A 27,163-nucleotide genomic window follows, 5' to 3' on the forward strand; every position below is an offset into this window, starting at 1 on the left:
AGTGAGTATTTGTGTGTTGTTTTTGCCACATTGTCATTTTTGATTCTACCACTGGGGGCAGTGATATAATCAATAGTTATGGCTTTAAAATTGCTTAGGTTTCAGTTTTGATATTGTTAAGCTAGATATAAAAATGAAAATGGTTCATTTTGGGTAAAATGTCATTGCACCAAATGACATGCAGCAACGATGATGGTGCAGAAGCCATCTCCCTGTTAAATGGCTGTAATTGTTTATGAATAAGGTTCCAATGTATTGCAGGCCCATGTCCTTTGAGTCTAGTTTGATTCCACAGTCCTTCCTCTGTGCCAGAAAAAACTAAAAAAGAAACAATTTGGAGGCTCTGCAGAGATAGTGGGGCCAGAACTGAGTTAGCCCCTCCAGGAAATGAAAGAAATTGGTTCATTGCTATGACTAAATGCTATAAATTCTTACAAACCTTTCCCTTTTTGTAGGGGGAACAAAGTGTTCATAAGCCCATCCAGTATTAAAAAGACCTTAAACCACCACTGCTATCCTTGACCTCCCTAGATGAACTGAACTGACAGGAAATTGAAATCCAATGCCAGGATGGTAGCAAGTGAAACAGAGCCTGGCCTCAGCAAGGGACATGGAATGGCTCTCACTGCCTTTTGGCTAGAAGGGATTGCAAAAACAAGCTCTGAGGTTGCTGGGCTATTTGGTTGTCATGGATACCTGGTCTGGATTCTGATGATGCACAAGCTCTGTGATTTACTGAGTGGATACTTGCATTCTCACAGCACCTCAGTGAAATCTCACAGTGTGACAATGGAAATGACAGTTGATCTATGTATATATTTATAATGTGGGAGGAAGGGTATAATTTTCACTGATGATGGGAGTGGCATGCCCCCTTTATTTTGATAGTTTAAAGTTTCTTTTTCTCACCAAAGTCACTGAACATTATTCCCTTACTGTTCAGCCAACACAGTTCAAATGAGGGAAGATTTGAGTTGATAAAAATGCTGATTTATTCATTGCCTCAGTTATTGATGGAACATGTATTGTGCCTGAAAGGACCTTCCAAAGAATTTCTTGTGTGTATTTACAGTCTACATGCAAATCCAGTACATTGTCTGTCAGAAAGTAACAGATATCTTTATGGAAACTAAAAATGATTTGGAAAAAGACTTGCAATCCAGACTTTTGCATAGCATTTCTATTTTTTGTTATGCTATTATTATTATGGATAGCTCAATAACCAATTTCATTATGTGTTATTTCTCAGTAGATTTAGGGGTATAATAAATACATAACTATATACAAATGCAGTTGTGAAAGTTCAATTTTTTTTTACCTTTGGCCCAAGCTGCACTGATGTTTGTGGGTGCAGCTAATATGGAAATTGTTTGTGTTTCTGATTTCCCTGAACTGTGCAATAACAAATTGGCCTCATAATGAGACCAGACAAAGATATTCCCCTGGCTAAATATCATCATGCAGATGTAACAACTAGGTTGGCACTGTTTGAGCCTCAGAAAGTATAGTAGTATAGTATTCCACACTGCTAGCAACTAGCATTGTAGCATTTTAGTTAAGGTGTTGGAACACAGGATGCACAGAGACCGTTGTTTTTCAGCTGTAACATGAATATGCCATAAGGGACGACAATGTGAAGCTCCTTGTTGATGATTGGCTCTGTGGTCTGTGGGAACTCAGTAGCATCTTCTTCAGAAACATGCCCACAATAATGTAACCAACATATTTGCATATAAAGACAAAGAAGAACAAGGACACAAGCAAACAACACACATGCAATGGCAACACATTGCAACTATAAAAATGCCATAAAAAAACCTGCACATCATGCACTGCTTTGCTTGCTTTCTTCTTCTACAGTAGGCTTCTCGTGCTGCTGTACATGTGCTGCTTTTTCCATTATTCACACAACAAAAACATAACATCTAACATTCTTGTTAGGAGTGATGTTAGAGGAAAGAAGGCATTCATCAAAGGTTGTTGTCTTTGCAAAAAATTATTGTACATGTGACATCATGAAAATAGGTTACTTTTAAAATTTAATTTTAAGAGAAAAAAAAACTTCTAAATAAGTCATGAATAACCTGCTTTGATAGAATGTGAACTTGTTGCAGTGCCTCAAAATCAATGTATCAAAAAATTTCTTGGCAGTTAAGCGCAAGGATCCCAGAACATAAATCAGGCATCAAATATGTTTATATTAGCTTTCATTTTAATCTGCATTTTAGAGTAAAGCAATCTTTCTCTCTCCAATGCAGGTGTGTTGGTATAGAAACATAAAGTTTTTCATATTAAAAGCCATGTTTCCAACTACGGTCGGGCCATTCTGTGTGAATTTTGTATGTTCTTCCCGTGCATTCGTGTTTTCTCTCCGGGTACTCCGGCTTCCTCCCACAGACCAAAAACATGCTCATTAGGTTAACTGGTGACTCTAAATTGCCCTTGCCCTGGTGTGAGTGTGAGCGTGAATGGTTGTCCTTCTTGTGTGTTGCCCTGCATTGACTGGCGACCGGTCCAGGGTGTACCCCGCCTCTCGCCCAATGACAGCCGAGATAGGCTCCAGCCCCCCCGCAACCCCGAAAGGGATAGGCGGTATAGAAAATGGATGGATGGATGGATGGATGTTTCCAACTAATTCAAATAAGAAACCTGCCCATTTTCCTGTAACTAATTGTAGAGCATTATATAGCTTTGTTGTTGTCCAGATTGGTTCACATTTGTTTAAGACTGGTGTATATGGTTCACATGAATAGATGTTACATCTATTTGCTTATATACTATACTGTAATGTGTTGTCCTTGGTTGATGAGATTTCTGCTTTGACCACACATGTACAGTTTGAAGCCTGTACAGATAGGGAATAGAAGGGGCTGGATCAAATGTAGACTGATAAGTCTGACTTTTGCAGACCTTTGCTTTTCTCATCCTCAAAGCACTTTTACAACACAAGTCTGCATTCGCCCACACATTCACACAATGATTGGTATGACCTTTAACCATTCACATGCCGCAACGCACAGCATCGGTAGCAATTGCGGTTTGATATCTTGAACAAAGGATACTTCGACACATAGAATACCGGAGCCAGGGATTGAACCACCAACCATCTGAACGACCGTTCTACCTCCTGAGCTACAACCTCCCGTGTATACACTGAGAGAAATAGGGAGCACGGACAAGGGACAGGCGCAAATAAATCAATAATTACTAAAGGCAGGAAAACACAGGAAATAAAGCAAAAGATAATACATGAAGATAACTTTGACCATAAAACAGGAAATAACAACCAAAACCATGACAAACATATTTTTAAAACAGGTATTTCCCCTTTCGTTTTAAAAAAACATTCTCTCCACACTGCCTTCATTCATTTTTAATGCCTGTCCAGCACATGGCTTAGCAATGCTAACCAAATGTAAACTAACCAGTGGTACATTGTTGTTGTTTCTGACACATTACCCAAAGCAATAATAGCATGTGTGGCTCGAGGTGTTGACATCATTGTTTCCCCAAACACACAGGGATACACAGAAACTGGACAACTGAAAAACCTGCACTTTGTAAAGCGTTTAAAAATTCTTCATTTTAGTGACCTGCATGCAAATTTGGACTGAATATATAATGTTAACCAGTGAACAAAGAGAGAAAATGTTTTGCAAAATATATACACTACACACATACATGAGGTCAAGGCATTAATGTTGGGAAGAAGCCTTGTGAAGTTTTGTTTAGGTGGCAGGTCTGATTGACTCTGACTTCAGGCAGCCACTTGGTGCAATTAGTTGATGGACACTCATTGTTGGTGAAAAGTGAAACAATGAAAGGACAATCAGTTCCTTAGTTATTGACTTCTGGTCTTCCTCCCTCATCCTGCTGCATTGAGTGTACACTCTGTTGTATTGGCTGATAGTGATAGCCAATCAAAACAGCCAGCCAGGCAACCAGCTGCACGTCACCCATTTTTCTTCTTCTCCCGAAGTAGCAGATAGTCAGTGCTTTGCTGCCATCCCGTGGAGGAGCCTCTGTGTGTGTGTGTGTGTGTGTGTGTGTGTGCGTGCGTGCGTGTGTATGTGTGTGTGTGTTGGGGGGGGTGGGGGGTTGTGTGGTTCCTGGCAGACTGCTGCTCAGAAGAGCACTCCGTTAATGGAGGGGCTCATAAAGGTTGGATGAAATGTGAGATGGCTGTGAGGAGACCAGGCCAGGAGGCTGCTGTGTACATGTATGTTTGTCACTTATTTGTGGTTGTTTCCAACTTCTAGCTTCTCCAATGTGAGGATCTGCTTCTTTTTTGCTCAATATCTTTGGCATTCTGAATGCTGATTGAGCAAAATGATCATTTGAATACATCAGCTGGGCTTGGGGAAGATTATGATGAGCATTTTTCAGTATTTTCTTATCATGTATGTGTCAGCGTCATGTAGCCTGGGCTTTGAGTGGAAATGAATGAGAGGAGGTTTGTTGTGGTGATTCCAGTTCTGTATCGAGGTCAGGTCTGTGGAGAGGTAGAACCAGGGAAAGAAACGGCTCACTGACTTCTCTAGGTCAGTTGATACAATGTGATTAACTAAAACAAAGGTAGAATATGGGAAATGTTACTGCTAATCGTCTGTTATCTTCAGTGTGAGGGTTAGGTGATAGAGGAGAGTTAAGGAAACAGTAGGAGGAAACACCAATATACATAAATACTGTATATCCATTAATTTGTGTCTCACCATGACTGATTTGCTGATCACACTCAAGTAAATGTGCAAATATTAATTTTCACAACATTTATCACCCCACTTTACAGTTTTGCTTCGGTTTCCTTGCTCAATGCTCTCTGTATGTCCATCCATCATAATACAAGCTGGATAGAACAGATGAGTTGATAAGTGTTAATAATTGTTGATGAGCTTCTTTAAAACCAGAATGACACATACAAAAATATGCAAGAGGTCAAGCAAATTGCAATGTAGGTTACAATTTTTTACACAGATCATCAGAAATTGGGACCCTGCTGTGCTTAGAAGTTCTATACAAATATGCAGTATTTCAATATTGCCTGGTACTTTGCCTTTTAGTTACCCGTTTTAAAAACTGAATCTGGTTAATAGCAGCAAGCGCTCATACAAAGTAACATCCATGCAACAGTGCACCCATCTATCACACTTAATGGTGGTCACAGACTATGGCATAATCCCAGAAAGAAGAACTGAATGAGGATTATTCTGCTGGTGAAAATAGTCCCCTACAAATTTCCTTCTGCTTAAATAGCATTTGACAAAAACTGCTGTGGCCAGCTGTTTCAGGAAATTACTTGAAACTACATATTTGTGAATAATTTTTAAAGATTTTGTTCTCAGTAGGACTCAGTGGTCTTGATTTGAGAGCTACAGACAGGACATTGAAGTCAGAAAGTACTGAGAGATGGACTGTTAGTGTTGTTCTTTTCATGAGATTTGCTGAATAATATATAAAACACCAGATTCAATCTATGAAACCTGATGTGATTTTAAGTGGTGGTTTTGCATCTATAATGTCTATTTGGTAATTCTTTTTTTTTTTTTTCATTTGTAACTACTATCAAATTTCATATCAATCAGTATTTGATCATTTCAAATGTATTTGAATGCGGCAAACAGCACTCACCCTTAAACCCCTGCACTTGTGCGAACACGCACACACACACACACACACACACACACACACACACACACACACACACACACACACACACACACACACACACACATAGATGCAGACACATACGTTTCCCTTGAGATCCATCTATTATTCTGCATGGCCTCCACTGTACCCCTCCCTCTGTCCCTCTCATTCTAACACCCAACCCCCTCTTCACCCTCCTAGGGGTTGCTATGGCCAAGCCTCAGCTACTCTGGTATCCAGGATACAGTGACACACTCTGCATCCTGATTGGCTGTTAGCTATGTAAGGGTGGGCACACAAAAAAGAAGGGAAGGAAGGGGGGAAAAAGAAAAGAGGGTGATCCTGGTAGTTAGATGGATGGCTGAGGCAGCACAGCTCCAGGCAGAGCAGAACACCATTTTAGCAGGACCACCTTAATGGAGAAAAAAGCTGGGCAGAGACGGTAAGATAGGAGAGGAAGAAAACGAGCCAGATTGAGAAAAAATGGCCGGTTGGTTTGAGAGGTAGAAACAACTGAATATATGTAGGCAACAGTGATAAAAGATCAAGCCGGAAAAGAAGACAGAGAGATAAAAAGAAGAGGAAGGAAAAGACGAGGAGGCATGAGCATGAGCCGGAGAGATGCAGCATCGTGTCGTCTGTCTTTTATCCTGACATCCTGACTGAAAGAGAGACGAGACGAACCAAAAGGAAAAGAAAGACTCAATTGGTGGAAGATAAAAAGAAAATAGAGAGGGGAGGTGCCTATTCCTCAAAGAGAAGAAAGGGAGCAAAGGAGGACGGGGCGATGTTCAGCACGTAATACTCAAATCGCTTCTCAGAGCACGGATTCATACACACACTGACACAGATAGGCACCCAGCCTCCACTGGCAGGCCGGGGCGACACTGGGCATTGGCAAAGTGGCAGGAGAAGCAGAGGAGGCGACCGCTGGAGCCGAGCGGAGGAGGAGAGCAGCACTAGAGGACAGTGACGGAGATAGTCGAGGAGGAAGACAAAGTGACGCGGTGTGGTGTGGAGGCTCGGCGCTGAGGGAAAGGCGACGGGGGAGGGGCAGTGGTGCTGAGGAAGAGGAAGAGGAGGAGGCCAGGGGACTGATGGCTCGTGGCAGCGGCTCAGGGAGGTGGAGCAGGCAAAGGATGGGATTCTTCAATGCCATGCTGCGCTGCAACCTACCCCCAGAGACTCAGAAGGTGGTGGTGTTCCTCATCATGATGCTTCTCATCATCATCAACGTGGTACTCATGTTCCTGCTCGCCTTCCAGTAGAACGCACACACAAACCACCGCGCTCTCTCTCACGCACACACACACACACAAAACACACACACACACACACACACACACACACACACACACACACACACACACACACACACACACACACACACACATTCAAACACACATAAACACATGCTTCTAGATGGAGGAAAAGACCAGATAAACTGAAACGCAGAGGCACCAAGGAGCAGAGGACTGCCCTGTTGATGTGAGGGACTGCTGGGATTGATGGGTGTCCACCGTGGCAGCGCCAGAACACAGGTACAACCAGGAGAAAAGGGAAAATCACTGAGTGTGGGAATGGTCATATGTGTACATTTGTGTCATCAGAAACATGTAAACAAGAGGAATCTGTTGTATATGAGCGTAGGAACCCGTAGAGAAAGGATGGCTTCATCAGAATTGCAGAAAAACTTACTTCTCTCATACCTGTAGTAATGACTGTGACTTGTCCAGGCTTTGACATATCTGTCTCGATGCTTTCAGTCTCCACCCCAGCACAAGGGTGCTGATGGTATACAGTTTGTGGTATTTGAAGGGTAAGGCTTATGCTTTTCTATAACTGTCAAAAAAAATTCCATAAAATGTTCCAAACCAACAATGCTTTAGTCTGTCTCACAATACTTTGACTACAGTGACTTCCCTACCCTGTCTGTGGCTCTCAGCTCCAAGCCCTGTGGTTCCTACTGAAAACATGAATCTTTAAAGTATCTCACAAATATATACTTTCAATTATAAAACAAGGTTCAGTAATTTCCTTAAACCAAAACATGGATGTGGGATTTGTTGACTTGAAAAAAAGAATATTGCCAACATTAAAGTAAAACACCAACATATCCTATGCTGCTGTGGCTAATCCACAGACCACACTATTTTTTTTAATATGTGTTTATTTGGTATAAAGTAGTTTGCTTAAACACAACAGTAGTACTTTCAGGTGATGTAACACACTCTGCGGTGACCCTGTTACTGCTCCTCAGCTCTTAGATAACCATGGCTGTTGGTGTTCGGAGTATACAACTTGGCAGTTTGAACATAACTGAATAGACAGGGTTGATCTGATCTGATCGGCCCATGTTATCACTGATTTGGTGCCATATTATAAAATACTAATGTAACATAATGTAATATATAAAAAAAAAATATATCAACCTGTTAGTGGTGTGTTAGTATTCAGACAGCTAGCTGGACTGTACTTGAACACTAGCTGCTGTTGTACAGCCCTTTCTCCAGGTAAACGGACATGGTATCTCAGGGTGCAGTATCTGAAATGAGGGACTAGAACAAAAAGGCAAAACAGTTTACTTTCACAGTAACTTTCATTTGGAAATAAAGAGATGAGATTATTGCATTATTGAAGCACTGAATTGATCAACACCAATCTTCTCACATATGCCTCTATTTCCAGTCTGGTTAGTCAAACAGATACATATCTAATTGATGCTGTAAAGACGTTTCACATTGTATCTTGTGATATATAAATCTGGACTCTGGCACCATAACATTACAGAAATGCACCCATATGTAAAAAAAATGACTGCAAAAATGTTAACATGTCACAAAAATAATTAAAAGAAATCTCCTTATAGTAACTAGCGAACTAACCTGCCAGCTTGTCTGCATCAGTAGTAAGAACACTGATAGTATATCATCGGACAAATTGATACTGTTACATTTCATTTCAATGATAGTAGATTAGTGTTCGGTGCTTCACAACAGCAAATGAGAAGGACGTGGAAGTGATTGAAATCAGTATTTCTGAGAGAAACTGAGAGCAACAGAGCACACATGGACATTATGCTGAATTTACCATGTGACTCACATTTGAATTTGCCGAGATTACACTGCAGGCACAGTGTAGTAACAATAGCATCAGTTCGGCCACTTTCAGCAAAATCGGCTGTTTCAAACTCAAATTTCTTGGGGTTGTTGGAACAGTTGGTAAAGAAAAAGGTGATTTTTACATCATGAATATGAACTATATACACTGTCAAGCTGCCTTTTCCTCTATTCTCTCTCTCTTCTCTCTCATGTCAGTCATGCTGCTACACATGTTCAGTGTAGTATTGTCGCTTGAATTACATTCCTGGAGAATAGCAGCTTTCTCCTTGCAGGTGAAAGAGGAAGCTTTATTTGAAAACCCACAAAAGACAAATAAATACAGAAATACTACTACTACTACTACTACTACTACTACTACTAAAAATAATAATAAGAAATTGTCCAACTTGTCTCCTCTCGTTGCTCCAGGTGTTAGTGTTGTTATTCCCAACATAAGTGTTTCTGTTGGCAAGTTGTGCAGTTGCACACGTAACTTGCTGAATGTGAAATAAAGAAGTGTTTCTTACATTGGGACACCTAGTCATACATTGTCCCGTATTTATTTTTATTTAAGGAGCATTTTGAGAGTGTCACTTGAATACATCAGTTGACTTTACATGACTTATTACTTTACATGACTCAGATATGAAATAATCTAGCTGTTCTCAACCAATCCCTTAAAATGAGGCAATATCCACTTAGGACCCCTCATCATAAGTTGATAATGTCTGTGAGCTGTAAGCACTTCAACCAGAGCCGTTTTTCCTTCTTGGCTTGTTTTCACGGTGTGACATAGATTACATAAAATAAGTAGTGCTGTCAGGCGATTAAAAAAATTAATCTAATTAATTACAGGATTTGTAATTAATTAATCTAATTAATCGCATTTTAATCTCATATCAGCTAAAGGTCCCAAATAAAGAATTTGAATTCTAGGACATTACAATTCACTAACATTCACATTACAGCTGGTGAATTCTTTTCATCACTGTAGTTCTCGACGGTAGCTGGAAATTAGAGTCAGATGACGCTATCTGAAACGCCTCTTTTAGGCCCTCGTCTTCCACGATTGAAATCGGCCTGCTATCAGCAGCAACCCACTTTGCGATTGAGTTTGTCAGTTTTTGTCTGTCGTGGCTTTGCTCATTCGTTTTCCTAACTCAGCAAGTGTGGGTTGGCAGAGTGAGCTCACGGTAGCACTAGCGGCACTAGCAGCAACTACATGTTTAGCGTTTAAATGATAATTCAGGCTGGAGCTGGTACGGTGATAGGAAAATTCTTTTTTACACAAGGTACAAACCACTGCGTCCTTGTTAATAGTCCCGTCTTTGTTCTTTTTATAAATAAACTTGCCATTCAAAGGTCCAAGTAGGCTTGCCTCGCTCTCCAGTGTTGCATCCATGTCTGTTGTCACCCTGCTTTTGACTAGTGGTGCAGGTAGGATGCGACCTGCCACTGCAGCCTACGGGTCACTCAAAGGGCCAAATTTAAAATGCTTGCGCATTGACTTGCCACTCATGATTAATTGCGTTAATTTATATAGCGTGTTAATTTGCAGCGTAATTAATTAATCTAATTAACGCGTTAAACTGACAGCCCTAAAAATAAGCATATTTTATTTTCAGGTATAAGTCAGCTTGTAAATGTGTGTATGTGTACGTGCCCAGAAAAAGCTTATGTCTGAGCCACGAGCCCCTCAGAGCCAGACAAAACCTGTTTATGCCCTGCTCAGATGCCCAAATCAGGATCAGGGGGGAAAGGTGTCAGGGGCACAGTTACTGTATTTTATAAGCTATGGGCATTGTCATGATGCTCGAGCACCTTACAACAAGGTGAATGTAGCTGTTTACTATCATAACATTTAATAGGAGGATATTTTGCTGTCATGTAGCCAAAGAGGAATCTGGAGAGAAAGGCAGAAGAGAGGCAAGATGGTGTGGGTGTGTTGCTTAGCAACATCCACATCATCTGTTTTCCTTATCGTTATGATGGATCAGTGGATCTAAGAAGAATAACATGACTATATCTTTAACAACACTAGTGAGGTAGTGTAAAAGACCATATCTGAAAGGGGCAAGCCTGCAAAGGAGAGGGATAATGGGCTGATGTGATCCAGCAAGATTTGTGTTGCCTCTGCAGGAATGAGAGGCTGAGCAGGAAAATGGATGGCCTCTGTGGAGCCTGGGGTCATATGACCACTGCAGTGTCTTCATCAATAATACTGGTTCTGTCTCCTTCTGGTATCACTCCATTTCTGTCTCCTCTCTATCTCACACTTCCTCTTCCCTCTTCGTCTGTCTACTTCCACTAACATCATGACAAAACAGACTGCAAGGAACACACCTTCATTGTGTCCCAAACTAGGGTTGGGCAATATGTCAGTCCAACATTGGTGATTGCCAATATAATCATGCAGATGTGTGTGGGTGGCACTGTTCATTTCTTAAAAAATACACCCTCTGAATTTACGTTTCCCCTTTCCTTTCCTTTCCTTTCCTTTCCTTTCCTTTCCTTTCCTTTCCTTTCCTTTCCTTTCCTTTCCTTGTAAAACATACTTAATGTAAACTCAAGAGAAACAAAATAAAGCTCAACAACTCTGGGTTAGTCTTTCTGCTCTTCCAACAATCACCAACTCTGATTTGGTAAAATTAAACCCCTTGAAAAAATTCTGGCACTACTATTTTTCCCTGCTGCCTCTTTTTTCCATTGCTGGCCTCTTTGTGCTGAGCAAGAGTCTGTTGCTGAGCAGCGGCTCTCACTCATTCTTCAGTGGCAGAGCATTAAATTTGCAAAATAAAACGACAAAATGTCTACCCAACAAGCAACTCAGCCCGTCACCAATAGCCAATATTATCACCCAGTCACCCGGCCTTATCCCAAACCCATATTCGATACCAATTCTATCAAGTTCACAATGTACTGTTGAAAGTGCATATTTTTGCTGGATAGTGGGCTAACTGATACTACTAATACAAATATTTTGTCCAGTAAGAAATGCGTAAGTGGTTTGAAGAACTGTCTGCACAATCCGCATTCTTTGTCATTTTAGTGGATGGTTGTTGACCAGTGTTATTCATTGTATGATGAAAATTACTGCAGTTGCCACCATGACGTGGCAAGTCCTCACTATAATATTGGAACATGCGCTGAAACAAGAAATAAACTTAACAGAAGCCTAACCTCTGTTCCTTCTGTGGTGTTTCCTCTACAGCTGATCAGTGATGGCAGCGTGGTGTATGCAGAGGCCCTCTGGGACCATGTCACCATGGACGACCAGGAGCTGGGCTTCAAGGCCGGTGATGTCATCGAAGTAGTGGATGCCACTAACAAGGAGTGGTGGTGGGGTCGCATCATGGACAGCGAGGGCTGGTTCCCTGCCAGCTTCGTACGGGTAAGACAGGCTCTGTCCAGACTACTGGGAGGGACAGAAATTACTTGCTATACACCTTTCAATTACACTGATTATTGACCACAGCTGTTGAAAACTGACAGACAAATATGATGCCTCCTCCTGTTATCAATATTTGTGTAATCGTGTAATCTACGAAATTAGGGTTGCCTCTTTTTTGTTTTGTTTTTTGTGCATCCTTAATTCTTTTTTCAGATCCCAATTAGCTTTCAGAAAGTGCTCTGTGGTCTACCTGGGATCCTCACAACCCTGACGAACAAAAAGCTTCCAAAAACAGCAGCAATAAAATAGGATTGATGTGAGACTCATCAATTTCTGCTACTGTAACTTTTTGAGTGAGGATCTGTTTTAATCTGTCTGATGTTTAGAAGGGAATTCTTAAAAAGCTGTCAAGAACTCCCCTGAACACAGAACAGGTGGACACAACTGCACAACATAGATCTGGCTAGAGCAAAAGGCAGGTTTAATTCCAGACAGGGTTCGGTACACGGGTGATCAATCAGACAAGCAGAGGTATCCAAAAAACAAGAGGCAAAGGCAAGGTCGGAGGCAAAAACAAGGTTGTACACAAAACAGACTATGACTATAAATGTTGGAACGAGGACTACGAAGTGCAACGAACTGGCAACGAGACTGTGAGACACACAGGGTAAAATACAAGAGGTAATCAGGGGAGATGGAAAACAGGTGGGGAGAACAATCAGGGAGCAGGTGTGGCGAGACAGGGGAAGGGCGTGCAGGAAGTGAACCTAAAACAGAAACACAAAATTAATGATAACAAAAATAAAACATGAAGGACAAGACATGAAATGTGCTCAAAATAATACGGAGACTAGACAGACATGACCAAAGCCAGCTAGCTTACCTAACGTTGCATGTGTAAATCTGTGTTTCTAAATCATTGTTGTGGTCCAGGCTTTGGTTGAAGCCAAAATACTGTACTGAGGCAGATATACCATTGTCCAAAATCCAAAATCTATTGTCTTAAAGGGAGAGATTTGTAGAAAGCCAGAAAACAACACAGAAATGTACATGACAGTTGTGAAAAAAACAAAACAACTTTAGATCTCTCATTAAATCACTTGTACAGCTTTAAACCAGAATCTATTGCAGTATTAGAAACTCCATTTCACATACATGTGATTTTAAGAGAGTTGACAATGAAATGCATGCAGAGGTAATTGTTGGGGAAAATCCAAAATTCCTGCCATTTTAACTTACCTGTGTGATCCACAGTTGCGTGTGAACCAGGATGAGCCCATGGAGGAGTATCTGGCCCACCTGGAGGAGTCTCAGGCTGGAGAGGAGAACCGGGCAGGTCGGGGCTTGTTGCTGGGACCTGGTTTACCCTGCAAAGAGCAGATGAGGGCCAATGTCATCAATGAGATCATGAGCACGGAGAGAGACTACATAAAGCACCTGAAAGACATCTGTGAGGTCTGGATTAGATTGTGTTGAAACATGAAGTATAACAAGTCATTTATTGTCTTGTTTATGTACTGTTATAAACCTGCTCCAATAGCCCAATTTCTTTACCATGACCATGGAAAATACGCTTTTCTGATTGTCAAGGTTTAAACCTAGTTCTAGTTCTAGAACAGTTAACCACTGTTCTTGATTTATTTGATGTTACAGTAATCCAAAAATTATTTCCATTGTGGTTCTTAATGTAATTACTAATTCCTTAATAAATCAACTGAAAAGTCTACAATAGAGCTCATCTAACACCATGTAATTAAAGAACCAGAACCATGACACAGAATATATCAGAAATGTGCTGGCATGGGTGTGGTGAGGTTGGCTTACTCATGCACTTGTAATGGGTTTTCCTTGATGTGAAAAGGTTCTAACCTAACTGCTTTCCTGTAATCCATTCCCCCCTGTTGGGCAATATATGTACTTGGAAAACAACCATAGAACATAAATCAAAAGCAAACACACTTACTATACTTCCATAATTGGAAGCCAAATAGACAATCTATATGACCTGGAAAATACAAAAAAACCCCTCTTTGAGCCAGTATTGATAACTGGACTTCTGCCCTCCAACAACAACAGACTATACAGATATATTGTACTGTGCATGTATTTTGTGTGATGAATGTTTAAATGTATTTGTTTATGTTGTATGTCTCTGTTTCCCTCAGGGTTACATCAAACAGTGCCGCAAGAGGACAGACATGTTCAATGAAGAGCAACTTCGTACCATCTTTGGCAATATTGAAGAGATTTACCGATTCCAGAGGAAGTTCCTGAAAGGCCTGGAAAAGAAGTTCAATAAGGAGCAGCCGCACCTGAGTGAGATTGGCTGCTGCTTCCTTGAACACGTAAGATGTGCCACAAAAGTCAATTGAAACAACTTGAATCCAGACAATTTGCTGAAAGCCCATTAATTACTGCCGTAGTATTTCAAAATTATGCCAGCAGAGAGATGTTACTGTATGACAAAAACGACACAAAATAGTTTGTCAAAACTCCACTTCTTATTGTCTCTGTATTACACCTCTTTCAGCTATTATTGATATAACAATTAGCTTACAGTAAATGTGACTGCATACGTTTTGACCCTGGGGTCTACATTCTACCCAAGTTGTTTTTCTTGCTTCTAACCATTTCTCTTGCTTTGTTTAATATGCAGCAAACAGATTTCCAGATCTATTCAGAGTATTGCAACAACCATCCCAATGCCTGCATTCAGCTCTCTAAGCTAATGAAGGTCAACAAATACGTGTTCTTCTTTGAGGCCTGCCGACTGCTTCAGAAGATGATTGATATTTCCTTGGATGGCTTCCTGCTCACCCCAGTTCAGAAGATCTGCAAGTACCCACTGCAGCTGGCTGAGCTGCTCAAATACACCAATCCGCAGCACAGGTGAATGCAAACTTTTCATGTGTTACAAAGGGAAACATTTCAGGAGATCGATTGGTGCATGTGTGTGCTGATGTTGAAATGATCCATTGCTTTTATTCTTTCCTCTAGAGACTGACCAGCTCTCAACGTGGACAGATGCAGTCAATATCAGTATAGTTTGAAAGTTCATTTTTTTACCATGGAAACAGCAGTTTGACAAAAAATAAAATTAAGTCAGGGTCCACTGACCAGCTTTCTCCAAAGCTTCCAACTGTCTCTCACTGTCTTCCTCAGTTGATCAAAACCCAGATCTTTTCAAATCAGTGGTGATTAGATAGCACCTAGGAAGCTTATTATGTATATGTGAGAGGGGGAAGTGGAAGAAGGGTGCTCACTTGGAGGGGGCCAGCAATTGTATCAGTGTAGCCTTGAAATCTGCTTGGCAGCAGCCCAGGCCAGACAGAATTATTGAACATACTGTATATATTACACTAATCTCTGGCTTGAACTCCTTCTCTTTGGTGAGGCCTCTGATGTCAGATGGTGGTGATGATGATGATGCTACTTGCAGCTGGTTTTCAGGTTTGGGACAGTCGGTCTTGAGAGGACCTGAGCCTTTGCATGAATCACTGTTGAAAAGAACTGCTCTAAGCAGTAGGTCATTGCTTTGTAGCTCAGTTATTTCATGTTGTAGATTGTCAGGCACATGAGCTGGTTCCACATTAAACAGCATAGCAAATATGTTCAGTTCCTTTGTTTGTTTACTGTTCATGTCCTGAAACCTCTCTTAAAATGCCTGAAGGAGTTTTCACACTCACCAGCATATTCAGATGTCACAGCATGCTTTTGTTTATAGGAGTAGGAAAATGCTGAATGATTTCACATTTGAAATTAGAGAACTAGAAGCTGGCTGGTACTTGATGTTCAGCTCTCTGAGGTACAGGGTAATGTCCACCATGAAGGTCAAATTACACAGACACTTAGGGCTTTATTTTCGACTCCGCCACCGGAGTCAGGTCTGATGGGGCGTGGCGGCGCAGACTTTGGTTTTTTCGTGCACTGCGCCGCTGGTGCATCACCCAGCAGTGCAACTTGGAAAGAGGGAGGGGAGAAGGCGTGGAGTGGGTTTGACACAGCCGAGTCAAATTTTCACCAATCACAGCAGCTCCTCGCCTCACCTTTAAGAACGCCACTGGCGAGGCACATGGCAAGTTTCGAGGATGACTCAGACCGCACAGGAAGGTGTCCAACGCCCAAAGTTCTCCCAGGAGGAGACTGACGTCACTCATGTCTCATGACATCCGTTACTTCCGTTACTTTGCACACCCGTTTGTGTATACTGTTTATTTTTTTCTCTCTCTATATATTGTTTTATATTCTGTTCTATATTTTTTGGTATATTTTGTTTCTGGTTGCTGTTTCTGGTTGGCACAGCGACGTTAACCGATTAGTTCGCATCCCTGTTTCACCTGTGTACATCAGGTCAGGGTGAGTGACCATTACGCGTGCCGAACGCACTTTGGATGTGTTCAGATGAGATACCAATCAAAATAAATAAATTTAGGTCTGACTGTATGTGCTGACTCAGATAGTTGCATTGAATTGCGGCTGTTGCTAATAATTGATTGCAGTGAAATGCCAGACACTGTGGAAACCTGACTGTGAGGTGTTGGTGATGTGAGCGCACGACTCCGCCAGTTTACAAAAATCCACTTACGCCGCTGGCGCACAGAGTTGACCAGGTCTGAGGTGGCGAGCTTTCAGCGCACTTTTACGCCGCTGGCGCAGACCAAAATGGTCGAAAATTCCAATGCGCCGGCTTATTATGCCGACACCTTCCCCCTACGCAATGCCCATCCTGGCGCACCTCTGTACACCTGGACTTACCAAAATACCAAGTGCGCCATGCGCCTGCCTGCGCTGCTCGAAAATACTACTTTTTACTTTGGTGCTAGCAGCTGCACAGCAGCAACAAGCCACTCCTTCACAAATTCTCCTTCTGAATGAGGTTTCACCTCTTAGCTTGCTCACTCTGAAACTTGCCTACTTAGCACTGTCTCTATCAGAATGTGGTCTTGTGCTTGTTGGGTATCCAAACAAGAACTGGCTTCCCTTATACTTCACCAAAAAAAAAAACGCTTCTCTTTGAAAGCATAACGCTCTGGAGCTGCCACAATACATTGACATATCAACTGCTAGGTACATGTTGTTTCCTAATGACAGCTGGTCACTGTGGTCTTGAGCAGAAATAGTCGGCAAACACAAGGACATAGTGTATTTGTGGGGACTATTTTCAAAGGCACATTAATCCACATATGGTGCTAGTGAGTATTTGGGGCAGCAGGATGATGTGTGTGGGATTGAGTCAAAGTAAACTAGAGTGTCAGTTCATGGTCATGAAGTAATGTGTCACCCAGAGTAACAGTGCTACTCATTGATGTGTTTTTGGTCTTTTCATGGAATTTCTTGACGTTACGAAAAATATAGAACATCAACAGACATACTGTATTCTTTAAGCTTCAGCTTCACACAACAACTGCATGTCATTCTTATTTTTAGGGACTACAAAGATGTAGAGGCAGCCTTAAATGCCATGAAGAATGTGGCCAGGCTGATTAACGAGAGGAAACGGCGCCTTGAGAACATTGACAAGATTGCCCATTGGCAGAGCTCCATAGAGGACTGGGAGGTGCGACAAGAAGCATATTTCTTCCGGAATATGGTCTTTCACTTCATACTGTGTAGTGCAACTGTAACAGGACTGGTTAGCAAGTAAAGGCTGTGTGTGTGTGTGTGTGTGTGTGTGTGTGTGTGTGTGTGTGTGTGTGTTTCAACCCATGCAGGGTGAAGACGTCCTCAGCAGGAGTTCTGATCTCATCTTTTCAGGGGAGTTGACCAAGCTGTCCCAGCCTCAGGCCAAGAGTCAACAGAGAATGTTTTTCCTCTTTGATCATCAGATGGTGTACTGCAAAAAGGTGCCTCAGCATTTTACATTGTATTTTACAGTTTTATGCTGATATCAGTATGGAAGAAGAAAAAGAAGTGATATTATAGTATCTCTAACTTTGCCTAGTGTATTTGCAATGACTGCGTGAATTTAATTTTAATTTTGACCTGTTGCAGGGTTTGTGGCTGAGTTGTTTTCATTAGGGAGCATTGCTTGCTTGAAGTGGTAAAGAGCAAAAATGATGGAGGAACAGGTTGAAATTAAAATATCCAAAATAATGTAACAATTTGTGGTGCCTTTGTAGTGCACAAATGGTTGATTTATCTTTATACAAGAAATATACAAATTCTCACATATTAAGTAAAAATGAGTGCTGTCAAAAATATTGCGTTATTAAGGTGTTACTGCAAATCAATTTTAATGGCATCATTTTTTTATCACAAGATTAACGCTCTTTGTGACCTAGTGAACTTGTAGTTTTTTATAAGCTGTGGCCACTGCTCCTGTAACGTTAGAAAAACTACAGGATCCGATTGTAAACCGGAAACAAAACAATAGGCACGCCCCATGCACGTGTTTGGTCTTGCCTGCTCGCTAGCTGTCAAAGAGTAGGCTACCGGTGTGTGTATATGTCAAGCGCGAAACGTTGAAATGGATGCGAACAAGATTCTGAATGGAAAGTTTAGTTTCAGAAAGTTGCCAGATGGGTCGACTGACAAGACCAAAGTTATCTGTGTGAACTGAATTATCACCGTAGCACATCCTGTCTTAAATAACATTTGATGGCCAAACACACAGCGAATTCGAATTCTCCGCCGCCTCCTTGTCAAAACCAGGCGACAATGGATGGCTTTCGACAGAGGCATATGGATGCAATTATGTTCAAAGGAAACTAATGAAAAGAAAGTTTAAGCCATGGTTTAACTGCACTATAGCCTGAATCCTAGTTTACAATGATGTGCACTTTGTAACTTTATTTTGGATCACCCTGTTTTGATCCCTTAGAAATGGTTATCAAAGGGGCTTAATCGCGAGTTAACTATGACATTCATGTGATTAATCGCGCTTAAATATTTTAATCGATTGACAGCACTGGTAAAAATACAATTATTGGCCTTTTTCCATTGATTTTTGTGTCAACATTTAAGTTAAATGACCTCACAGAGACAATTTCCAAGGGCCACAAAGTAGTGCTCAGCAGCACTAAAATGGAATGTAATGCAAATGGCATGTAGTGCAAAATGTATTTTTATTGAGATACCTGGGCAGTTGTGAAAAACACCACAACATGTTTGTAAGCCTAAAAGATGAAAGATGTCCATTTTATATGGGTAGTGGAATCTAGAGGAGAAGAGAAAAAGAAACATACTTTATTAATCACTCCACACAACTACATGCATTACATGCACACGCCATGCTTCTGTGAAATTAATTCCTCCGCGTTTGACCCGTCCTGGTAGTCCTTCAAGGACAGCAGACCAGGAGCGGTGGGCTGCCAGCTGACAGTGGCGCCCGGGGACCCAGTTCCTTCCTGTCACCGTTGGTCAGGTGTTGATCTTTTGCATGTTTTTAGTGTTTTTTTATGGAGGATACCCCAGGTGAACACAGGGAAAACATGCAAATTCCACATAGAAAGGCCCCTTTTCCTTGAGCAGCAGGCACTGAAGGCATGGTGGAAGACATGCCCCCAGCGCCCACAGCACCCCAGGTGGGACTCGAACCCAGGACCTTCTAGCTGTGAGGCAACAGTGCTACCACTGTACCACCGTGCCACCTCAACAACAATTAATGTCATACTGGAATGATAATAATCACTTGCGCCCAAATGAAATTGGTTTCAGACCCAAGTATTCAATGGAACTACATACCTGCTTAATAATAAGAGGAAAGGGGGAGCGTAGTTATATGGTCTTTCTAGATTTTCATTTAAAGGCACAACTGTCTGGAATTCCCTACCTGGCAGCCTGTTTGTTTTTTGTTTTTTTATGGATAATAAGAACAGATTTTCATATTTTAAACTGTATATGGTGTGATATTCAATGATGGGACCAGACACTAAATCCTAAAAAGATCATCAATCATCAATCAATGATTGGACCTGAGAAAATTGAAATATTGACTTCAATACCTATATTGAATATGGAATGTTCTAAAATTATCTGAGCAGAAGAACTAAGATTATTTTTCTGTTTGTTCATACCTGTGACATGAAACACACCATTCATCAATCAGTCAGTCATGTTAGCTCCTGCTGGTTCTGCAGATTACTGGAGTATTCTTCAAAAGAATTGTTGATTAAATTTGACATCCTTATAATTGAAGGACCTCCTGCGCCGGGACATGCTATACTACAAGGGTCGGATGGACATGGACCACATGGAGGTGATAGATGTGGAGGATGGCAAGGAGAAGGACTTCAATATCAGCGTGAAGAATGCCCTGAAGTTGCGATCATTGGCTGGTGACGAGGTCCACCTCCTTTGTGCCAAGAAGCCTGAGCATAAACAGCGCTGGCTTCGAGCCTTCACGGACGAGAGGATTCAGGTCCAGCATGACCGTGAGACAGGTCAGATACATGCACAGCTCAACACTGATCTTAAAGTTTGCTCTTTTAGCCAACTGATCTGTTCTGTAGCCAGAAAATACTGAAGATTACTTCCATTAATCCTGTGATTATCTGGTTAGCTGACATTGTCTCCATGACCTCTCAGCCAAGCTTCCTTCTCTGCAAACCACAGAGCTGTTTCCTTAAGCTATCATGTGACCAATATCCTCCTTTCTTCTCCCTCCACTGCATGTGCATTAATACATTAATATCACCACTTGGCAGTGTATCAAGAACTGTGAGGATGCCAGCTGTAAATGGATTTCTATGATGCTGACCAAAGAATAGACAAGCAGAATGTCAGAGATTCCACCTCATCTCCCTCCATTATACACAGCCAGGCTTCTTTCCTGAGTTATTTGGTCTGTATCATCTGGTTGCTTCATTGTGAAATTTTGAATCATAAGAAATTAGTATTTTGAGTTTGACTGATTTTGAATCCTGCACATCTTTATCCATTAAATGCATGTTGGGTTATAGTAAGGGGATAGATGGGATGAAAGTTCGTAAAAGTTAAAGCACTGTGGCTGTTCAAAGTGATGGAACAGGTTGAAAATTCAACTTTTCAACTCTCTACCGCCCAAGAATGATGTCACATATTAGTAGTCCACCAGTCAAAGCAGACTTGAAACTTTGAAGTGATAGAGGTCAGTCCAACACCAATGCTTTTGTGCAACCTGTTAGTCTCAGGTGTGAGACATTCTGTGTCAGGCGTGTGCTGTATTATCAGACAGTCAGTATTCCTTGATTTTTCAACCCCTTATGCTCCATATTGTATATTACTGTATATTACAAACTGACTTGTGGTGCACTAGCTAATGTAAGTTAGACTCAAAATGTCAACAACAAACAAAACAAATCTAACTAAGGAATGAGGTGAAATACAATACTCATTGTTATCCTCTATGTATGACCTTTATGTATAACACATACATACTGTGTCATGATTGGATGGACCCTATCATTGCTGGCACAAGCTGATGGCAGCCATGACATCATGGCATGTGGACCAGCCAGCCCTAGGGACACTAGTATAGACTGTGTGTTGAGTTGCTTATAATTGAGAATTTTTAAAATTGCTGACAGTCAGTCACAAATGTAAGTATACAGTACAGTCAAGTCAGTCAGAGGTGTCCCTCCAGCATACTGGCCCACATGATGGTGTTTTAATGTTGGGTGTAAATGGGTGTGATTTGAATTTATATGAGCATTTTAAATTAAACCTAAACAAAAAAAATAGTAATAGGAAATCAAACTCTAAACAGATTCTAAGTAAGAATAAGCAATAATTATAACTGTAAACAGTATTGGATGTTTTTGCAAAATTAAACTTATGGGGGAAGGGGACTTAAGAGCTGAACCTCACAGTGGACTGTGAAAAATTTGCATACACCATTAGTCACCAATGATGCAATGTGTATGCCTTGGAAACCTGCGTTGTTGACATCCATGTTTACTAGTATGCAGTCTTCTTCACTGCCTTTTTGACACATTAGTGTGTTTCTTGGCATGTTACCAACACCTGTTTAACAGTGGCATAGTGTGAAACTATTCATTCTGTGTTTATTGGATCAGCTACACTGCACAAATCAGTGTGCTGCTGATTTTACAGACTTTTTGTCTGTCACTCTTTCAGTGGCCAAGTTTTCTACCATACTTTCCAAAATTTTCCTATGAAAAAATGACTGTTTATGTAGAAAGCTTCATGGTGATACTATGTATTTGTCTTTTCTTAGGCTTCTCTCTCACAGAGGTCCAGAAGAAACAGGCCATACTGAATGCCTGCAAAAGCCATCCATCTGGGAAACCCAAAGGTATTCAACCAAGGATTCAGACAAAGGGAAATTACTGGATTGCTCGGACTTGCACAATCGCTCATTAGACAATGAACACCTGTACCTGAGTCTCAGTGTAGTGTTTGTAGCAGTGTAAACTTAACATCCTCTTTACATTTTATTTCCTTTTGTCAGGGAATATAATACCCCTTAGATCATTTTATCAGTGTTCTCTCAGTCTTAAGATGTTTTTCTGCCTCCCGGTGCTCAGACATAGGCTACCTCAATATATATAATATATAAGCACTGATCTATAATACATACAGCAGCACTTTTTACTGAAATCATATCTCACCAGGCCTTTATTCTTCAAGCATCTCAGAATCCCTTTCAGGAATAACAGTTAAGGTTTGCTGGGGCTAGAAATTCTCCTCCTCCTGCAGAACAGAACAGCAGAGTTATTTATGAAGATTCCCTACACTCATGCAAGACAGAGAGCTCCCTTTAAAATAAATATCAGCATTCCACTTGCTTCTACTTTCCTGTTGCTGTTTGATTGGTGTTGTGCGGTTGTCAATAAAACTCAGTTCTACTGCATTGCTGTTGTCACATTTAAAGATTCCACTAGCTCAATGGAAATAATCATCTCCTTTCCTGGTAGAAATAAGGAACATCTGCTGCAAGTGTTGTGTTTCACTGACAGTGTCTGAACTGTGATTGAAGAAACAGCAAAGTAGAGGCAATTGGCAGTAATTATTGAATGAGAGCAGTATTTGTGTTTAACAGAGAGACCCAGAGCAGTAGTTTGGTGATTATAACATCACTCTGTTGTTAAGACATTTCATCAACTATAAAATGAAATGATTCTGAATAATGAAGTGAAAACGAAATGGCAATTCAATTATCAGGCTAAAGTAGGAATGTTCAATTGATATTCAAAGAGGTACAGTTTGAGAAAGTGTCCTCAAGCAAACATCCTCGACATCATACTGTCTAACTTGCATTACAATTTGGTGCCATATATACTGAAATAGCCTCATTACATCAATGTCTGTAGTCAACAACTGACGGTCAAATCAAATAAGTAAAGTGCAAATCAATTAAGTTCAGTATTTCAACAATATTTAGTTTTCACACTGAACTGGAGGGATTGTAAATATTAACCACTGATGATCTTTTCTTATTTCAAGTAAAATATGGGCTGCGATTAATGATAAAATACATGTAGGGGAATTAACTTAATTTGATGTTGCATTTGTTGATAAAACATTGGGGCACCACCTTCCTCAGCTAAGGGACTGCAGAAATTAACTGCTATAACACTGATGAAACACTAATGAATGAACTAACCGTAAACCAGTCTGATAATCTGAAGTGTAAACTCTGGATACAGGGATCGTTTATATTCAGCTCAAAAGGACACCGTCTAATCATGACTTAAATCAAAATCTCATTTATTAAGCATAATTGTGGATAATGTATCATGAATAGTACGACAGAATATGCAGATGATATGGCATAACACAAAGAATTGGAGAGAGAAACTTATGGCAAAACAAATGAGTTTGGCGATAGCGAGAAGTACTTTTAAGGGAAAAATGGGGACGCAAATGTACAGTTAATTTCTTGGATAAATGGTTGAGAGAATTTAGGTAAATTAACAGTAACATAACCTCACGGACCAACTCTTATTCAAACCTGCTTAATGCATGCCTGCTTGTCAGCAACGTTCCTGTAGAGGCCTGCTCCGAACTAGCTGAAGATGCTTCCAGTGTCCGTCCGTAGCTCGGTCTATTCGGCAGTCCGGTGGAAGACCCAGGCACACTAAGGTTGAGAGCTGATATTGAACAGTGATGTTTCAGGAATTGGATTTCAACCGCGTCGGTGACAGGCGAGGAACTGCTTTGGATGTTTTCTGACCCAGACCAGCGGGTTAGCAGCAGGCTGCAGGTCTTTAGCTTGGTTGCTAACCACGAAGCAAGATTTTACATTTAACAACAATAAGATTGATAACCTCCTCGATGGCTGGTCGAAAAGTGTCTCCAAAATTATTACTACTTGATGAGAATTTTACTAAAAAACAAATCATGCGGCTTAGCGTGGCAAGTAAGAATTAAAGTTTTAAGGAGGGCAAACTAGAAAAATACGTCTGTGAAGAATGAGATCAGTATAAGAGACTTAGAAAACAACGGAACAAAAACATGAAAACAAAAGGACAACTAAAAACATAACTAACTAACTGAGTAACAGGCACTGAGTACTCGCTGCTACTGCAGTCATTTAAATCTCACTCCGGGGCGTGTCTAATCAACAGGCCGTCCCACACGTGGGATGGTTCGTAGACGTGCGATTTCATTTTATGAGGCGAGGACTAACTAATGATTTACATGTGGGGCTCATCTGCTTCTCACTATGGTCAATTACGTATATTTTGAATGGACGATTTTCAATGGCATTTTAACACTGTTGTAGTGTGTACTACCTTAATTTGATGTTGCATTCGTTGATAAAATGTCGGGGCACCACCTTCCTCAGCTAAGAAGGACTGCAGAAATTAACTGCTATAACGCTGATAAATACTAACGAATGGACTAACTGTAGATCAGTCTGATAACCTGAAGTGTAAATTCTGGATACAGGGATCGTAGATATTCAGTTCAAAAGGACACCGTCTAACCAGGACTTAAATCAAAATATCATTTATTAAGCACAATTGTGGATAATGGGTAATGTACCATGAATAATAACACAGAAGATGGGAGGTGATATGACAGAACACACAAGAAACTTATGGCAACACAATGGTAAATGAATTGGCGATAGTGAGAGGCAGTCGAAAGGGAATAATGGGGACGCGAACGCAGAGTTAAGGGAATGAACGATTAATGGAGAGAATTTGGACAAATTGACCTACTCTTAACCTCACGGACCAACTCTTATTCAAACCCGCTTAGCGTGCCTACTTGGTTGCTGGCGTCCCGTTGTGCTCTGCTCCGAACTGGCTCGAAGACGTTCCAGATGTTCGTCCGCGGCTCGATCTACTTGGTGGTCTAGTGGAAGGCCCAGACCTCCAAGATGACAAACTGGTGCGGAACGGGGCGTCTCTGGAACTGGTTCGGCGGTCGGTTACAGATGATGGACTGCTCCGGATGGTTGTGAACCGGACCAAGGATCAACAATAAATCAATAAACCGTGACGGATTATTTTAGACTGATAGTACAAATTAAGAGTCTCTTCGATGGCCGGTCGAAGAAGGCTACAAAATTAGTATTACTTGCCTAAATTTACTGATGAAAAACAAAACAAAACGTTGGGCTAAAGAGGAAGTTAACTTTGAAGCTTATGGCAAATTATAAGAATACGTCTTCTGAAGATAGTTTACGCTACTCGGAATGGCTTTGAGTAGCTCGAAGACGAAAACTTAAGGAGCAAAACCACTGTGCAAAACTTAAGACAAAAGCAAAGAAAAGAACTCAGCTGAGAGTAACTAGACGTGAAAAGAAACAAAGGAACAGAACTAAAACCAACTAACAAAAACCAAAAATCTACTAACTGTAACGCGCACTACACGCAGTTTTTAAAGGTCGCTCCGGGGCGTGTCGAAAGGCAGGCCATCGAATCACGTGAGACTCTTTGTGACGCGCGGTGTAATCTCGCCTCATGGAGCTGAACTAATCAATGAATCATACGAGGGGCTCATCTGCTTCTCACTATGGTCAATTACATATAATTTCAATGACAAATTTCCAATGGCATTTCAACATTGTTCACAGCAGGCATTAGATACTTTCTATGGTTGGGTGACAACATTAAATGATAACCATGGTACAATTTTATCCCAACAGGTATAATAACGATGAATGAATGAATAACTAATACAAAAATAAAGGTAATAATAAAGAGAGGCAGATTATATTTGTCAAAAATGATTATCACGATCACGGTTACTTATCGATAAATGTACCAAGTCAAGCATATTCAATCTGACGGTTAGGAAACTCTGGATGGCAGTATAGTTTTGTGGTGACAATTCATACAACTTTTTATAAAACCGTTAAAATCACAACTTGGTCATACTTCGGGTCAGAGATACGGGAAAAACATCAATATAATGCGTACTCCGAGTCCTGTAAGTTGAAAACATGAAAAGTTAAGTTTGACATAAAATCTGGTTATCTTGGAGTGTTGAGGAAAAAGCACACAAACATGAGTCACTAGTTGCTTCAAGGGATGTCCGGTTTACAACCCATCAGCATTTGCTGATGTTCGTGGATTCCTCTGAGGCCTGTCATTTGTCTCTTCAGGCAGCCTTGTTGCATGGAGTCCTCGGGCTAATGGGGAAGTAATTAGCATAGAGTGGGACATCCTGATTTAGAGATAGGCGTTGACCTTTTGGCTTTCTTTCTTCAGTGTGTGAGTAAAGTGGTTTACTGAGCCAGACTTCCTGTCTCTCTTCGAAATCAGATTGCATTATAGGTAAACCAGATGGTCTATAATTCAATCAGTTGGCGGGTTTACACCTCCATTTCCCTTGAGTATCAACAGAAAAGGAGGGAAAGGAAGAGGTCATTTGGAGGCCGGTTCTGCTACACTGTTCATAACACGCATTAGGCATTTCTTATGAGCAGATAACAATCTTCAACAATAATCAATCCATCCATCCATTTTCTATACTGCCTATCCCTTTCAGGGTCACGGGGGGGCTGGAGCCTATCCCAGCTGTCAATGGGCAAGAAGCGGGGTACACCCTGGACCGGTCGCCAGTCGATCGCAGGGCAACATATACAGACAAACAACCATTCACACTCACACTCACACTCACACCTAGG

At 41.0% G+C, this 27,163-nt stretch overlaps 1 protein-coding gene across 11 annotated transcripts in view; it reads left to right on the forward strand.

Annotated features, from left to right (window-relative positions):
• The window catches only part of arhgef4 (Rho guanine nucleotide exchange factor (GEF) 4), a 227,619-nt gene that overhangs the window by 192,285 nt on the left and 8,171 nt on the right, over nt 1–27,163 (forward strand). For 9 of the 11 annotated variants that reach the window (XM_070986356.1, XM_070986357.1, XM_070986359.1 and 6 more), the window contains 8 exons: nt 11,959–12,138; nt 13,393–13,593; nt 14,304–14,483; nt 14,795–15,027; nt 17,566–17,695; nt 17,850–17,981; nt 20,276–20,519; nt 22,295–22,372. In XM_070986356.1, coding sequence (XP_070842457.1) covers nt 11,959–12,138; nt 13,393–13,593; nt 14,304–14,483; nt 14,795–15,027; nt 17,566–17,695; nt 17,850–17,981; nt 20,276–20,519; nt 22,295–22,372 — 1,378 coding nt within the window. Of the gene's footprint in view, nt 1–5,872; nt 7,188–11,958; nt 12,139–13,392; nt 13,594–14,303; nt 14,484–14,794; nt 15,028–17,565; nt 17,696–17,849; nt 17,982–20,275; nt 20,520–22,294; nt 22,373–27,163 lie in introns of those variants that run through there. The other 2 variants (XM_070986367.1, XM_070986366.1) reach the window with 2 other exon arrangements.

This window comes from Chaetodon trifascialis, chromosome 18 (genome assembly GCF_039877785.1).
Source record: "Chaetodon trifascialis isolate fChaTrf1 chromosome 18, fChaTrf1.hap1, whole genome shotgun sequence".
Lineage (NCBI taxonomy): Eukaryota > Metazoa > Chordata > Actinopteri > Chaetodontiformes > Chaetodontidae > Chaetodon > Chaetodon trifascialis.